This window comes from Oratosquilla oratoria, chromosome 28, assembly GCF_046742065.1.
Source record: "Oratosquilla oratoria isolate Oo_2021 chromosome 28, ASM4674206v1, whole genome shotgun sequence".
Lineage (NCBI taxonomy): Eukaryota > Metazoa > Arthropoda > Malacostraca > Stomatopoda > Squillidae > Oratosquilla > Oratosquilla oratoria.
Window position 1 is genome coordinate 1,791,339 of NC_134804.1, and position 18,586 is coordinate 1,809,924.

Below are 18,586 nucleotides of genomic sequence, written 5' to 3' on the forward strand. Positions count from 1 at the left end.
TGGGTGTTGCAAGTATGAACAGAGTAAAAAATGAGATAAGAAGGAGAGCAGGGATGGAAAGGGAGCAGGCAAATAGAATAGATGAAAAAATACTAGGATAGTTTGGGCACATGGAAAGAATCAATGAGGAAAGACCAGCAGTGTGGAAGGCAGTGGTGGATGTAGTGAACTTCAGCCAGAAGGGATTCTTCTTGTATTCTTTATTTTCAAAAGAGGGAACAAAGAGGGAGGGTCACCTTGTAAATAAAGCACCTGGCCCTGCTGTGGATGTGTTGTCTTGCTGCATTGCTTCAACTCAAACAGTGGGCTGGGGACAGGAATGACACTTTATCCACAAGGAGCTAAGGTAAAAGGGAAATGGGTGACGGATGGGAGTACGATGGGTGGGGTGGGTGCATGCCTTGGGTGGCTAACTCCCATAAGAGGGAAAAAAGCTATTGATATTTCTATCTATACACAAAGGGCTTTTTCCCCCTTACAAAGGAAGTAGTAAAGTCAATAGGCAAGTATCCACTCCCACCCATTCCACTCCCATCCACCCTCTCAATTTAGCTCCTCATGGATGACAGGTCATCCCTGTATACCTCCAAGGATGGAGTGATGGGACTTTCCATCATGCTCTCTGTAATCCTTAGGGGTACATTCCTATTGGTATTTAGACTGATGAATTTACTTCCAGACCAATAAGATGAACATGACATGCCTTGCAAGGAGAGAGGAAGGTCAACACATAGGTTACTTGCCTCCTCACTCTACCCATGATGACCCTGGGACCTCACCTCAAGTAGTGGTACAAATTCATGGTAAATATCAGGAAAGAAAAACTTGTGGGCAATACCCAAAAATATATCCTAGATCTGCTCCTGTTCCCCCTTCCTTTTCCAATCCCCATGGTTGGAGAATGGAAAAGTTGCTACCACTGTTCCCATGCATGTCTTAGAAAGTAACTGAATGAGATGGATTGAGAGGACTAGAGATCTTGCCATTTTCTTTTACAAAAAGTCAAGGCATAATAAGGTTAAGAGGAGGATTCAAACTGGACCTCCTATAAATGTACATGGATGTGGTACAAATGAGTATGTTTGTGAGAGGAAAGATCAATGTATTAGCATTGCATGAAACAAAATTAAAAGGAGTGGGCAAGTAGGGTGTCAGGACTGACATAGGGTTCATAAAGGGAAGAGTGGCTCTGTGTGTAAGTGATGAAGTATGTAAGTGCATAGTGGAATGTAGAGAAATATCATCAAGAATAATGTGGGTGAGGATAACACTGATAGGAGATATGGGATCTTGTGAATGCACATGAAAATTGTAGTAAGAAAAATGAAGAGGAAAGGGAAGCATTTTGTACTGATTTAAATGAGTGTATAGAGAGTTTTGGGAGAAATGTTAACTAAGTGGTGTTAGACCTTAATCCTCTATAGGGAAGAGGGGAGGGAGTTGTCAAATCCTTATTTGGTAGAAAAGATATTAAGAGTAAAAGTAAGTGGAGGGGAGGAAGTGAGGCAAGCAGAGAAGTGCTAAGTGTAAGCAAATTAAACAAGGAGGGAGAGAAAGAATACCAGGAAAAGATTTTTGTAAGGGATATAGTGAAGAATAAAAGGTGGTGGAAGTAGAGGGGGGAATAAATAGGCTTTAAGGGGGTACGCGACACCTGAGGGGGGTGAATTTGGTCAAGATATAGCATTTTTCAAAACTGTGTTCAAAATGTTCGTATACCATTTAGAAATAAAGCCCGACAAATAATTTTCCAGACGCGCGCAATTTAAAGGTCTTGGGTTAGGTTTAAAGGGACAGTTAAAGGCGAAACCCACACTAGATGGAGGCGTGCCACTTAGGACCTTCAGGCGCATGGAATAACGTTGAAATTTGATTGAATTTACGCTCGCCCAATGCTTCAACGGCCAGTACGAGGGTGGAGGGGAAGGGAGGAAGGTGGAGGGAGAGGAAATGCCAACTTTTAGCGCATCTAGGCGTCAGTTACCTGCTAGCTCTGAAAGGGAAACTGCGCATGTCTCATGAGCTCTCCTTGCAATCTATTACCTTAGCTAGTACATATTACTCTATAGTACAGTCATCATGGGTAGCAAAAAGAACAGAAGAACATCCACATTGACAAGAAAACAGCAGTTAAAGATGGCAAGCAGTCAAAGACGACTAGCCAAGACCTCACCACCTCTCACTTCACCACTGCCCTCACCTGCACCTCTCTCAACACCTGTGGCCAGGTCTACACCATCAAGCACTTCATTCATCTCTAATACAGCAAGAAAATTAGATATCAGTTCTGAAATTGTACAGAGGGGAGATAAGAATGAACGTGAATTCATGATTGTGGAGAAAAGCAGTTTTTTGCAGTGGATAAATTCGCTTGTTAGATGCCAGTGTGGTGAGAAGATGCATGTTGAAGTGATAGGAGAATGTGGAATGGTGAAAACATTTCAGGCAGAGTGTAAGTTGTGCTCTGAAAAGAGCAAATGGTGTACTTCACCAGGTGGTGGAAATGAAAGCTATGAAGTACATAACAGGGCTGTGGAGGCTGGCTTACACTGTGGGGATGGTTATGTTGCAGTACAGAAAATGTGCATGGCAATGAACATGAAAATGATACACCACAAAACATTTAGTAAATTTAGCCATCCTATTATAGAGACCAGCATAAAGAAATATGAGGAACTCTTGGAAAAAACAAGAGAACATGTACATGCTGCATTAGAAAAGGAAGACCCAACTTTACCAGAAGTAAAAGAAGTAAAAGTTAGTATCGATGGTTTGTGGAGTAAGAGAGGATTCACTTCCAAATATGGCTTTGTAAGTGCAATAGAATTCCAGACAGGAATGGTAGTGGACCATGTAACACTAAGCAAGTACTGTAAAGTTTGTGCAGTAAACGAAGAAAGGGGCTGGATCGCAAGGAGTGGTGGCCTGAACATGAATGTATGTGTGAGAAGAATTTTGATGGAAGCAGTCCCGCTATGGAAGTGGAAGGGTGGAAGATATTGTTTGGCAGGTCAATTGAAAAATGCAAGATAAAATATACACGTGTGGTGTCTGATGGTGATGGGAATGGCTTTAAAGCAGTGCAAGGCATATATGGAGATACAAAGATAGAGAAGGAGGAGTGTATGAATCATGTCTCAAAAAGAATTGGAAAAGGATTGCTCCAATTAAAACTAGGGGGAAGAAAGGTTCACTTACTACTACAGCTGTGAAGAAATTGCAAAACTACTTCACCAAAGCCATCAAGGATAATGCTGGCAACAAAGAGGAGATGAAGAAGGCTATATATGCCACACTACGGCACTGCTCGAGCACGGATGAGAATCCTCAGCACAGCTGTTGTCCACCAGGGAAAGACTCTTTTTATTTTGTGCAAAGGGCTATAGCTAATGACATGCCCATACCTTCACACAAAGATAACATCCACACACCACTACGTCCTGATGTTGTGAGACAGATGATACCCATTTACCAGCATATCGTTACCCCAAAGTTACTAGAAAGTTGTGGAGGAGACACTCAAAATCACAACGAAAGCTTGCATAGTGTCATCTGGAGTGAACTGCCCAAGGTTAAATTCTATGGTCTACAACGAATGCTGTACGGTGTGCATCGCGGTGTGACAAAGTTCAACCTTGGCCATACAGCAGCTGAGGTAGAGAACCTTGGTGAAATTGCAGCAAAAGTGACAGAGGTAAAGGACAACATTAGATTAAACAATTCAAAGAAGAAGATTGAATCCAAAGAAGAAAGCAAGAGGAAAAAGATCAAGGCTATACAGGAAGAAGAGAGAAAGAAGAGAGAAGAAGGGACATCATATGATGCTGGAGGGAGTGCCCTACCAACATAGATTGGTGAGGGGAATCTGATGAGGAAAGAGAAGGCGCCCACTGCTGGTTAAAATAAACCTCTTTCCAATGATTTAGATACCCTGAAGACCCCCAGCAGTGAGGTTTCATATGAAGAAACCGCCAAAGGTGCAAAAAAGCAAATTATATGATGGTGTCGTCTGTGCATCGTCACTACTGTGACATACTTATACTTTAGTTTTTCAGTATTTAAAGTACTTATAATCAAAATATGTTGATGATTTTTACTGTACTTACTCATTATATAATAAGAATTAAGCCATGAAAAAATCAGTCAAATTGGTAAAACTATAAGCAAGTTACAGATATATTTATATTTCAAGTTGCCATATCTCCGTTCGATATTTTTTTTACTTTTTTTTAATCATAAAAAATCTAAAATACATCAGATTTAGATGAAACTTACAGGGAATATTACTTTTAGTAACTGCTAGGGCCGATCGTTCGAATATTTTGAATACGATGAAAGAGTTCGGAGTAATAATGGAAACAAGAGCAAAAAAAATGTTATTTTTCACGATTTTTGCCGAACATTAACATTGAAATGCCTGTATGCAAAAGTATAAAGGAAATTGTTCAATTACTCAATGACCGGCTCTAGGTGTGCCTACTGACTAATCATAGCCAAAATATAAAACAAATTGGTCCACGTATTATGGTGCTGTGAACTTTTAAATGTTGCTGCTGGTATACATACATGTGTACATGTGTACATACATCATTCTGTTTCACCTAAAATGTAGGCAACATGGATACCTATTTACCTGAGAAGTTTCAGCTCTTTACTCTAAATAGTTTAGAAAACGACCCCCAGGTGTCGCGTACCCCCTTAAGTAGGAAATACGAAGGTGTACTACAAAGGTGGTATGTGGGATGAGGAGGATGGGAAGGAATAGGAGAGGCCACAAAGGGTGAGAAGAGGTGAGGGTGGTGGTGGCAGAAAAGAAATGAGCATATGAAGAATGATTGCAAAGAAATCATGGGGAAGCATATACGAGGTGCTGACTGAGAGGAAAGCAGATGTAAGGCATGGGTGGTGTTTGATGGAGAATCTTTAAAGGAATAAAAATATGGTTTAGAGTGAATGAGTGTGCAAAGTTTCAGCAGGAATGTAATTGTAGTGGTGTTGGGGGATCTCAATATTAGAGTGGTGGTGAGTTAATATATGAAGCAGTAGGAAGGTATGAGGTGCCAAGTAAGAACAATTGTGGAGAACTGTTAGAGATGTCTTAAGAAAGGGAGTTGATGACTGCAAACACAGTGTTTAAGAAGAGACAAGTATAAGTATATATGGGAAGGGGTGGAAGAGGGGAAGGTGGTTAAGAGGGCATTAATAGACAATAGCATCATCCAAAGGAAGGATTGGAAGCATTCTGGATATTAATGTTTTCAGGGGAAAGAGCAAGAAATTCACAGGTCACTGTCTGATACAAAGGATATTGAAAGTGGAGGAAAAGAGGAAGAGGAAGACAAGGGAGGTAGAGCAGTGTTAAGAGTGGCAGCATTTTTATCACCCTACCATAGAATGCTAGAAATCTAAGAATTCCAGAAATAAGGTAAAGTATAAATAAAGAGAAGGTTCAATATCCCTCTGTGACTGGAGATTTATCTCTAAATATAGAAGAAAACTGCATGACTAGTCTGTAGGGGCAACTATGGAGCTGAAAAAAAATTACCTACATACTTTTAGAACCTGGAGTTGTTGATGTAAAAGCTGAATATAATCATCAATGGCTGCTTTGCTAGACTTCCATGTAGTAGGATTATTGTAAACTTCCTCCATGCAGTCTACCTCCCCGTCTGAAGCTCGACATCCATGTGTTATCCCTAAATTTGTACCTTCTTGAATAAACATCAAAGATTGAACAGGAAATTACATACATGAAAATATTTACCTGTATTTACCTAATTGTAGTATACAGGAAAGGAGCAATGCTCACTGTCTCCTGTCTCCTACCCTTCAATTTATCATACCTAGACTCAAATTCATATACAGTTCCAACTTGGTATATGCCTTAATTTCCAATTATCATATTTAGATATGAATTCATGTATTGGGCTATATCACATTCTAAGCTATTCCAAGTATTTATGCATCAATATGGAAAACTGCATTTCTTCACTGTGATGATACACAACTCAATACAAAAAAGCTTAAAGCTTACCTGGAGACAGGACTGTAGATACATTGAAAGACACTGCTGGTGGAACAGTGGTAGTTATTTTGTCCTGTAACATAATGAAGATTCATGATTCTTTTCAATCATCTGGTTCAATTCGAGCAAACACCAAGCTGAGTCAGTAAAAAATTTTAAGAACCCACATACAAACTAATTTTTGAAATACCTCCAAAGTCTCCAATTCTCCATAAATTTCAATTATCTGGTCATCAATATCCCTTAATTCTTCCTCATTTATAAAGTCAGATATTGTATCACCACTTATGCTTTCAGTGTCCATGCTTTTGTCTATATTCCCTGTTTCTTGATCTATATCATGAGTACTGCGTTTACATCTCCCTTTATGGCATCCTGCAGGTTTTCTAGGTGTCTTTTGCTCCTTGCCCTTCCTGTGCATCACAGAAATAAGATTATAAGCCATATTGAAAAAGTATTATGCAAAATCTCATATTACCATACAATGGTACTAACCTGTCTCTTCTGTGGAGAATACTACGCTTGGAATTCTTGTTGAAATTATAAAATCCTGTTTCCATCAATGTGGTTTCTGCTATTTCTTGACTATCCACATCATTAAAAACCTTTAAAAACTTAGGTTTGTATCTTTTTACATCTAGGTTTGAAAAAAAATGTTGTAATGAGGAAATATGCACAAAGAATTGTCACAGTTTAACAAGTAATGAACATAATGATAATCTAAATTAAATTAACACCACCACCAAAAATATATTTTTTCATCTTTCTTCTGTCACTTTTCCTATACATACCTTGTGTAGCATGCTTGTTCAAGAAAGCTCTTTGTTTCTTCCGTTCTTCTGGCTCTAATTTGACAAGATATCCCATACCATGACTGCTGTCACAAACACAATTACGAATTCGTCCACCTCTTTTGGGGCGACACTTTTGGAGCCTCCATCTACATATTTCAAAAGAAAAGACGGTTATCTAAAAACTAAGCAACAAGTTTTAAAGAGCCTGCAAATTCATTATTTTATCACGATAAATTATTTCATAATTTAGAAATCTATATAAAAATGCTAATACCTTCGACCATCCGAAATGCATTCCCATTTCTGGAATCTTTTGCAAGGGGACTGGAACTCTGGCCTTTTACAAACAATCTCTAGTCTTTCATGTTTAGAAGTGTACAATGTTGGTGCACCTCCTCGAAAATCTCCTATGCCACTGTAGCCTTTGGCACGCTCTAACTTTCTTTTACCCCAAGAAAGAGGATCTTCTCTATAACGTCCTGAGCTACAAAATAAGATAGTAAAGAAGTTAAAATTTAAATTAAAAAATATTCTAACACCTTTGAAAGGCATCACATAATTCATCAATATATAATGTCCTCAAGTATGGGCTAATTTCAATGATCTGTGCTGAATTTTCCAATAATCAAGTAGAAATAAAAATCTTGTGCATGGCTTTATCTAAATTTTGCTGGTAGATAATTTTCCCTTGTAGATAACTAATGGGTGCTTCAGATATTTTGCAACTGATGTAAAAACTTGAAACTAAATTACATACATACATACATATACCAAGGCTTTTTCCCCCTTACAAGGGGGGTAGCCAAAAAGGGAAAGGCATAAAATCATTTCCACCCATTCCATCCCTGAATACACTCCACACCCCTCCACCCTCCCTCTCATCTGAGCACCTCCTGGATGACGGGTCATCCCTGCACCTTGTCCACTTCCCTGGGTCAGAAGCAGTGTTGCAAGACACAGCACATCCACAGCAAGGCCGCTTCATTAAATCAGCAACCCCCCCCTCTCCATCCCCCCATTGCATAAAAGGAGAGGACGGGGAGAAATCCCTTCGGGCTGCATCAAATTTTGTTCACACATACTACCTCACCCCCAATCCCCCTGCCCATTCCACCTCATGCAATCACAACATCATCCATATACAACCATTCTCCATTCACCCGTCTTCTGTCCTCTCCCGTCCTTCCTCAACAGACATTCCCCTCTTCCCCAAAGCCCCCTTCACCCCATCAATCCACCTCATCTTAGGACGTCCCTTCATGTTCACTCCTTCCACATCTGCCTTCCATACCTATTTTACTAGTCTTTCTTCACTCATTCTTTCCATGTGTCCAGACCATCCTAATATTCTTTCATCAACCCTATCTCCCAGCTCCTTTTCCACCCCTGTTCTCCTCCTCACCTCCTCACTTCTCACCCTATCTAGCCTAGTAACCCCCATCATACTTCTCAGACACCTCGTCTCAAACACATTCAAACTCTTTCTCTCTTCTTCTCTTATGTTCCATGTTTCTGCCCCATACAGTGCTGTTGGCACAATCACTCCTTTATATAGTCTCCTCTTAGCATCCATTCCCAAATGTCTATTCCTAATTACACTCTTCAATCCACCAAGGCATTTACTCGCTTCTCTCAGTCTACATTCTACCTCCATCTTCACCTTTTCCTGCCACATTTGCACCCAAGTATCTAAAACTATCCACTTCCTCCAGTCGCTCTCCCTTAATGCTCACTTCCAGTCTACTGCCACTTTCACCCCTTGTACATCTCATCACCTTACATTTACCCACATTTATCTTTAGCTTACTTCTATCACATACTCTCCCAAACTCTGCCACCAACTTCCTCAATCCCTCTTCCAATCCTGCCACAAGCGCAGTGTCGTCCGCAAACACCAGCTGACTCACCTCCCACTTTTCTCCATTTTCTTTAACCATCTCCAATCCCTGACTCACTACCCTTGCATTTACCTCTTGCACTACCCCATTCATGTATAAGTTGAACAGCCAGGGCGACATAACGCATCCTTGACGAAGTCCCACCTTTACCTCGAACCACTCACTCTCTCCATTTCTAATCCTGACACAAGCTCTACTACTCTCATAAAAACTCTTGACAGCTCCCAAAAGCTTTCCTCCTATCCCATATATCTGCATAACCTCCCTCAGTGCCTTTCTGTCTACCCTATCATAAGCCTTTTCCAGATCCATAAAAGCCAAAAAAACATCCTTTCCCTTTCCTATAGCTTTCTCACATATCTGTCTTACCACAAAGATCTGATCTACACAACCTCTACCTGTCCTAAATCCACACTGTTCCTCTCCTAATCCTCTCAATCAAGATCCTCCCATAAGCCTTCCCAACTACACTTAACAAGCTAATCCCTCTGAAACTACTACATTCACACTTGTCCCCTTTTCCCTTGTAAAGTGGAACTATACAGGCACTCCTCCAGTCCTCCGGCACTCTACCCTCTCTCCAGCAAACATTAAATAACCTCACCAGCCAGTCCACCATCACTGTACCTCCCTTTTTCAGACATTCTGCATGGCATCCATCCAGACCAGGTGCCTTCCCTGCTTTCATCATCTTAACAACTGCCTTCACCTCATCCTTCCTTATTTCTCCTCCATTCTCCTCACTCATCACTCTCATTTTCTTCGCATTTCCCACTGCAGCTATCTTTCCCTCCCTATCCTCCTTCACATTTAGCAACTCCCTAAAATATTCTGCCCATCTTCCCCTTACTGCCTTCTCTTCCATTATCATCTCTCCATCTGCACCTTTTACCTTTTCTTCTCTACTTGATTCGCCTCCTCTTCCTCTCTTACTTTCTTTCCAAAACATCTTTTTATTACTTTCAAAATTTTCTGTCATACTCTTACCCCATTTCACATTTGCTCTCCTCTTTGCCTCCTTTACCTTTTGCTTTACTTCTCTTTTCTTTTCTTTGTACCTCTCATATGACTCCCTCATCCTATTTTGTAACCAATCTGTGAAAGCTCGCTTCTTCTCTTCTTCAACCTTCTTTGTTTCCTCATCCCACCATTCACTACCCTTTCTTCTATTTCCTCCTGTCCTTCTTGTTCCACACACCATCCTTGCACACTTTATGACTCCCTCCTTGAACCATCCCCATTCCTCCTCCACACCCAGCTCTACTCTATCCTTTACTCCCTCCCACTCCTCCTTCAGCTTCTTTTCGTACTCCTTCCCCTTTCCCTTATCATTCAAAGAGTTCACTCTCAGCACCTCCCTACCTTTTGTCCTTTTCCTCTTTCTCCATCTATCCTCCACTCTCAACTTACCTTCCACCAAAAAATGATCTGATATTCCCCCACCCTCTCCCCTTAGCACATGTACATCCTTAACCACTTCACTCCGGACTTAAATCTCGCGGGCAGCAGCCAATGCCAGCCGTACGACGTGTCGTAATAATACTCGCATCATAAAATATAGTCACCGCTTATATCGATCGTTCTCTCTTTCACCCGCGAATTTTGAAAACCACAGAGAATGGGATTCAGGGCACATTTGGGAGAATGTAAAAACACAGGGGCGACTACAATAAATATAATCAAGACGCCGATATGGCAGCGTCGCGAATCCACTTGCTCCTCATGACGCCTACGTGTGCGGCACCGTATGGAAGGGGTTAACTCTTCCTATCATAATCCTATTTACCACTACATAATCCATTAGCGCTCTATCTACCACCCTTCCCTCCACCACCCTCTCCCATGTGTACTTATGCTTGACTTTCTTCCGAAACACTGTATTTGATATCATCAACTCTCTAGACACATTTCCACCATCAACTCTCCACTACGATTCTTTCCTGGAACTCCACATTTCCCAACCACTCCATCGATTGGACTATTTCCTACCCTAGCATTAAGGTCTCCCAGTACTATTACATTTACATTTCTTCCTAAATCCTCTATGCACTCATTTAAATCTATCCAAAAGGCCTCCCTTTCTTCTACACTCTTCTCACTGCCAGGCCCATATGCATACAAAGACCCACATCTCCTTTCCCAGTTTCACCTTCATCCACATTATCCTTGAGGAAACCTCCTTCCACTCCACTACCCGTTTACCTATCTCTTCACTTACTAGAATAGCCACCCCTTCCCTCCCTCGCCCTCTCTTCTCTCCTGATAACCTCCCACTTACACTCCCAAACTTATACTCACCCTTTCCTTTCAACTTCAAAGCCAACACATCCATCTTTCTTCTCACAAACATACTACCTATCTCTTCCCTTTTACTCTCATCTGTACCACATACATGCACATTAAAAGACCTAAACCTTAGGGTGCTGGTCGGAAAACTCCCAGACCCTCTTATGCCTTCTCTTTTTTGTTTAGGAATGTCCCCTGTGGGGCTACAAGGAGAAGGATGCCTTGTCCCAATCCCCGTCCCTTTCTTCTCGCCTCTTACAATCCATGTGGGAATAATTGGTGGCAGTATTCTTTTCCCCCACCACAGGGAATGGAAACTAAATTACCATCCAAAATATATTTTCTATATCTTTATATAAAAAGGCCTATTCCATCTTATAAAGGTAGCCAACCCACACACCCTTCACTTATTTGTTTTCCTTTTTATCTTATCTCCTTGTGGATGATGGGCCATCCCTGCTCTCTGCCTATTGCTTGGGTTAGAATCAATGCAGCAGAACAGAGCCAAAGCTAGTTTACCCTTACCAATTTATTACATTATATGCCAGAATTCTAAAAAGCACACACCCTTCACACTATATTTCACAAGCACTACCACCAGATCACAACATAAAAAAACACATCTGCACCATACTATGCAAACATCTATAACAGTTTATCACCTGAACCACACAAAACATCCACACACAAAAACATTCTATAGATATGTAAATGGTAAATTAAAAAATAAACAGGAAATAGTGAAACTATGTCATGGGAATAAAGAATATATTGAAGAAATTATGAACAAACATTTCAAATATGTATTACATACATATACCAAAAGCTTTTTCCCACTACACGGGGGGTAGCCAAAAAGAAAAAGGCATAGAAATCACTCCCACCCATTCCATTTCCTATATATTCCACTCCCCTCCACCCTCCTCCCTCCCTCTTATCTTGGCACCTCCTGGATGACCTCCTGGATGATGGGTCATCCCTGCATCCTGTCCATTGGGTGAAGGAAAGGGAGAAAAATCCCCCCCAATGATAGAAATCATGTGACACAGAAATAACATACATATACCCAAGGCTTTTTTCCCCTGGACCAAATAATAAACACTGATGTCAGAAAATCACACTACCCAGACGGAATTGCACACTGGATACTAAAAGATTGTATAGATGAACTAACGGACAAAACATCCAAGATAATAAATTACTCAAAGAAGGAAAGGTACTGCAGGACTGGAAAAATACAAATATTGTGCCAATATATAAAGGGGAAGACAAGGAAGACCCAACAAACTATAGACCTATCTCCCTTACAATAACAGTAGCTAAAATATGTGAAAAAGTCATCAAAAGTAGATGAACTAAGCATCTGGAAGCAAACAATATACTGAATCCAAAACAATGTGGTGACAAGGAAGATCATGTGCCACAAACTTGATTTGTTTTTATTCAAAGTTAATAGATATAATGCAAAAAAGAGTGATGGGCAGATTTTGCTTTCCTGTATTTACAAAAGGCATTTGATAAAGTACCACACAAAAAAATATTAAGAAAACTTGAAACAATAGGAGATATACAAGGAAAATTATTGAAATGGATGGAAGATTTCATGCATGGGAAAAAAATGAGAGTGGTGCTCAGAGATAAAATCACAACCTGGGAAGAAATGATAAGTGCAGTCCCACAAGGTTCAGTATTGGGTTTGATAATGTTTTCTATATATATATATATATATATATATATATATATATATATATATATATATATATATATATATATATATATGACATGGATAAAGGTGTAAAATGTTAAATGAACTCCTTTGCAGATGACACAAAACTACTAAAGTATGGAAAAAGACTGAATTACTACAGAATGACCTGGACAAAGTTGGAGAATGGAGCCAAAAGTGGGAAGTGAACTTCAACATCAAGAAATGTATAATAGAATTTGGAAAAAGTAAAAATAGAATATCACGACAATATAAAATTGGTATAAAGGAAGTAAAGAAAGTTAGCTCTGAAAAGCACTTAGGAGTAATTATCACCAAAGACATGTCCCTAAACAAGCATATAAACAAAATGGTCAGAGAAACCTACAATTTACTCAGATCAATAAAGGTGGTTTTTAATTACTTAGATGAAGTAATGGTAAAAAAAACATTAGTCACACTGATAAGACCAAGATTGGAGTATGCTGCAACACCATGGACACCCATACAAAAAAGAATATAAAGAAATTAGAAAGAATCCAAACAGCAATGACAAAGATGGCACCAACACTTTCAAAATTGACATACAAAGATTGTCTAAACTGGAACTACCAACCCTGGAACAAAGAAGAGAAAGAGGAAATCTATTGGCCTTTCATAGAATCATGAAAGACATGGAAGTCCTTGACAGAGAAGACTTATTAAAGTGGGATAAAAGAAAAACAAAGGGACATGAAAAGAAACTCAAAAAGAATAGTTATAGAAGAGATCTGAAAAAATATATATATAGTTTTCCACACAGAGTGGTGGATGTCTGGAATAACTTGGATGAAACAATAGTGTGTGCAAAAACCATACAAGAATTTAACCACTTCCATACGGTGACGCCTACGTAGGCATCATGAGGAGCAAGTGGGTACGCGATGATGCCAACGTCGGCGTCTTGATTATATTTATTGTAGTCATACCTATGTAACCTCCATTCTCTCTAAACTGGCTTCATCATATTTTCTATGGTTATCAAAATTCATGGGTGAAAGAGAACGAACGATTGAGCACTGACTTTATTTTTTATAATGCGATTATTATGATGCAACATCGCACGTTGGGCAGCTAATGCTGCCAGACGTGCGATGTGCCCCAGAGTGAAGAGGTTAAGAACAAATTAGATGCTGTCAGATACAAAGACGGGTCACCACAATCATAGCTCCCCTTTCCTTATAACACAACTAGGTAAATACTCATATCACTAAACAAGCCTTTCAAGATTGATCACCAAACACAATAATCAAACAACCCCCTGTCAGCCTTACATAAAAACTCCCACACCTGATAAGAACCATAATGGCACTCATGCACTCAGGACAGCATGCAGCATTAAAACAGTACCGACACAGATTCAAACTATTCTGTTTTATTTTTTGTTATGTATTTTTGTGGTGTACTTGATGAAATTGACTTTTGTCATGGTTTCCATACCACCATGGAAGTGGTGTCATCAGCCTCATTCGGAAAGTAGCTATAGCCTTTATGATAGATTAGAAATGAGGGAGAAAAATTCCCACTGTATAGTTGGGCATGGCATGCCCACCAATAACTCAGTGTGTCATAATGAGTGAGATGCCATAACCCATACAGGTAGGAGATGAGTTGTCCTGGAAATAATTGAGTAAAAATGAAAATAAATTTAATATATATTTATTAGTTATAAGATGATGAGTGAGACACCATAACCCATACAGGCCTAATAGAGACTAGGAAGTACATTAAATCACAAATTACAATGTTAGATTAGAGAGTGTATAGTTACGGAATTGTTAGATTACGGAGTGCATAGTTACGGAAATGTTAGATTAGGGAGTGCATAGTTACAGAAATGTTAGATTAAGGAGTGCATAGTTATGGAATTGTTAGATTAGGGAGTGAATCGATCAAAAAGTGATTAGATATGGGAGTGAATAAATTGAAAAGTACATAGGTTATTACAGGGGTGCATTGACCAACAGCATTATACATGGCCAGGTCGTAGACCAAAAACCATAGAAAATTAACTGTGTTGACCATGACCCATAGCGTCCCCTCACTTCGACCGGTAATGGTTATACTTTAATGGATAGAAAAGAGAACCGTGGTTGGTGGAAAGGGAAAAGATTGATGGAAGCCTCCAATATACACTTGTCATTCCCCATGATCTAAAACACCAAGCACTGAAACATGCACACAAATCCACAGGACATATGGGACAAAGGAAAACCATTAGAAAAGCTGAGGAACTATTCTATTGGCCAAACTTAAAGATAGACGTTTGTAACTTTGTTAATGGGTGCGTCACGTGCCAAAGATTCAAAGCTACACAAGGGCTGTCACAGCAATATAGAAAGGTTCCACCAGCAACTATGACGATGGAATGGATATAGATCTATCGGACATGGTGTCCAGAGCACAGGGTATGTGATGTCAATAACATCATGGTGAGGATGTATAAAAGTTTGAAGAGCATTCTCTCAATGCTATGCCAATGACATCCAAATAGATGGCCAGAGTTATTGATGACATATCAGAAAAAATTAAATGAAGTTACCCATGACTCTACTGGCCAAACTTCTTTAATTGACATCCACCGAGACTGGTAAGTCATAGACTCCCTAATTACAAAGGATTACAAAGGCGGAGCATGCCGACAGGAGACCTTTTGGTCCATATTTAGGTCGGATGCAAAAAAAACCATAATAATAATAAATGAATAAATAAAAACTATAATAATGTAAATAACAAATAAAATACATAAATAAATGCATAGGTATAGTTAAATAATAAACAAACAGGTAAATAGTAAATAATAATAAATTGACATATAACTAATAATAAATGAAAATCAGACAAATGATAACAAAACAAAAACAAATAATATAAAATAAATGATAATCATTAAAGCATCTTGCTTAGGTGTATATCTAAATGATTCTTAAAGCTTCAAACTGGACTACATTGCACTGCTTCTGCAAGAAGTTTATTCCATTCATTAACTACACGGTTGGCAAAGCTGTTTCTACCCACTTCCAAATTGAACCTATTACCTGACAGTTTGAGACCATTGTTTCTTGTCTAATTCTCATTCAGTGTGAAAATTTGGTCACTTTTGATGTTGTCAATTCCCTTTAGAATTTTAAAGACCTGTATCAAGTCACCTCTGAGTCTACGCTTTTTTAGGGAAAACAGATTCATATGTTTTAGTCGATTTTCGTATGATTCATTTATGATATTTGGAATCAGTTTTGTGGCTCGCCATTGTACTTTTTCCAGTCTGTCAATGTCTTTAATGAGATTCGGTGACCATACGGAGGCAGCATATTCCAAATGTGGACGAACTAACAATTTATATAGCTTGTTAATGAGTGTTGGACTTTTGAATTCAAAAGATCGTACAATCAGTCCTAGAATCTTATTTGCTTTCTCAGAGGCTGAAATACACTGCTTGGATGATTTGAGATCGTTACTGATAATTATGCCGAGATCTTTTCCCCTATTCACTTTTGTTAACATACATACATATACCAAGGCTTTTTCCCCCTTACAAGGGGGTAGCCAAAAAGAAAAAGGCATAAAATAATTCCCACCCATTCCATCCCTGAATACACTCCACACCCCTCCACCCTCCCTCTTATCTTAGCACCTCCTGAATGATGGGTCATCCCTGCACCTTGTCCACTGCCCTGGGTCAGAAGCAGTGTCACAAGACACAGCACATCCACAGCAAGGCTGCTTCATTAAATCGGAGACCCTCCCTCTCCGTCCCCCCATTGCATAAAAGGAGAGGACGGGGAGAAATCCCTTCGGGCTGCATCAAATTTTGCTCACACATACTACCTCACCCCCATCCACCCGCCCATTCCACCTCATGCAATCACAACATCATCCATATACAACCATTCTCCATTCACCCATCTTCTGTCCTCTCCCGTCCTTCCTCAACAGACATTCCCCTCTTCCCCAAAGCCCCCTTCACCCCATCCATCCACCTCATCCTAGGACGTCCCCTCATGTTCACTCCCTCCACATCTGCCTTCCATACCTCTTTTACTAGTCTTTCTTCACTCATTCTTTCCATGTGTCCAAACCATCCTAATATTCTTTCATCAACCCTATCTCCCAGCTCCTTTTCCACCCCTGTTCTCCTCCTCACCTCCTCATTTCTCACTCTATCTAGCCTAGTAACCCCCATCATACTTCTCAGACACCTCATCTCAAACACATTCAAACTCCTTCTCTCTTCTTCTCTTATGTTCCATGTTTCTGCCCCATACAGTGCTGTTGGCACGATCACTCCTTCATACAGTCTCCTTTTAGCATCCATTCCCAAATGTCTATTCCTCATTACACTCTTTAATCCACCAAGGCATTTACTCGCTTCTCTCAATCTACATTCTACCTCCACTTTCACTCCACCTTTCCCTGCCAAATTTGCATCCAAGTATCTAAAACTATCCACTTCCTCCAGTCGCTCTCCCTTAATGCTCACTTCCAGTCTACTGCCACTTTCACCCCTTGTACATCTCATCACCTTACTTTTACCCACATTTATCTTTAGCTTTCTTCTATCACATACTCTCCCAAACTCTGCCACCAACTTTCTCAATCCCTCCTCCGATCCTGCCACAAGCGCAGTGTCGTCCGCAAACACCAGCTGACTCACCTCCCACTTTTCTCCATTTTCTTTAACCATCTCCAATCCCTGACCCACTACCCTTGCATTTACCTCTTGCACTACCCCATTCATGTATAAGTTGAACAGCCAGGGCGACATAACGCATCCTTGACGAAGTCCCACCTTTACCTGAAACCACTCACTCTCTCCATTTCCAATCCTGACACAACCTCTACTACTCTCATAAAAACTCTTGACAGCTCCTAGAAGCTTTCCTCCTATCTCGTATATCTGCATAACCTCCCACAGTGCCTTCCTGTCTACCCTATCATAAGTCTTTTCCAGATCCATAAAAGCCCAAAAAACATCCTTCCCCTTTCCTATAGCTTTCTCACATATCTGTCTTACCACAAAGATCTGATCTACACAACCTCTACCTGTCCTAAATCCACACTGTTACTCACCAATTACTCCTTCTGTTCCTCTCCTAATCTTCTCAATCAAGATCCTCCCATAAGCCTTCCCAACTACACTCAACAAGCTAATTCCTCTGAAACTACTACATTCACACTTGTCCCCTTTTCCCTTGTAAAGAGGAACTATACAGGCACTCCTCCAGTCCTCTGGCACTCTACCCTCTCTCCAACAAACATTAAATAACCTCACCAATCAGTCCACCATCACTGTACCTCCCTTTTTCAGACATTCTGCATGGCATCCATCCAGACCAGGTGCCTTACCTGCTTTCATCATCTTAACAACTGCCTTCACCTCATCCTTCCTTATTTCTCCTCCATTCTCCTCATTCATCTCTCATTTTCTTTGCACTTCCCACTGCAGCAATCTTTCCTTCCCTATCCTCCTTCACATTTAGCAACTCCCTAAAATATTCTGCCCATCTTCCCCTTACTGCCTTCTCTTCCATTATCATCTCTCCATCTGCACCTTTTACCTTTTCTTCTCTACTTGATTTGCCTCCTCTTCCTCTCTTACTTTCTTTCCAAAACATCTTTTTATTACTTTCAAAATTTTCTGTCAAACTCTTACCCCATTTCACATCTGCTCTCCTCTTTGCAACCTTTACCTTTTGCTTTACTTCTCTTTTCTTTTCTTACTGTTATTTTTACCTATGTGCATTACCTTGCATTTACTTGTGTTAAATTTCATTAGCCACTTTTCAGACCATTGCTGTAATCTATCTAAATCTTGTTGAATATCTAATTGGTTTAGGAG

The 18,586-nt window shown here is 40.0% G+C and overlaps 1 protein-coding gene across 4 annotated transcripts in view; it reads right to left on the bottom strand.

Annotated features, from left to right (window-relative positions):
- The window catches only part of Sulf1 (Extracellular sulfatase Sulf1), a 233,720-nt gene that overhangs the window by 31,338 nt on the left and 183,796 nt on the right, over window positions 1–18,586 (bottom strand). For 2 of the 4 annotated variants that reach the window (XM_076210898.1, XM_076210897.1), the window contains exons 10-15: window positions 7,094–7,303; window positions 6,817–6,965; window positions 6,521–6,662; window positions 6,216–6,438; window positions 6,035–6,098; window positions 5,554–5,711 (exon numbers count right to left, since the gene is read on the bottom strand). In XM_076210898.1, coding sequence (XP_076067013.1) covers window positions 5,554–5,711; window positions 6,035–6,098; window positions 6,216–6,438; window positions 6,521–6,662; window positions 6,817–6,965; window positions 7,094–7,303 — 946 coding nt within the window. The remainder of the gene's footprint in view (window positions 1–5,553; window positions 5,712–6,034; window positions 6,099–6,215; window positions 6,439–6,520; window positions 6,663–6,816; window positions 6,966–7,093; window positions 7,304–18,586) is intronic. The other 2 variants (XM_076210900.1, XM_076210899.1) reach the window with 2 other exon arrangements.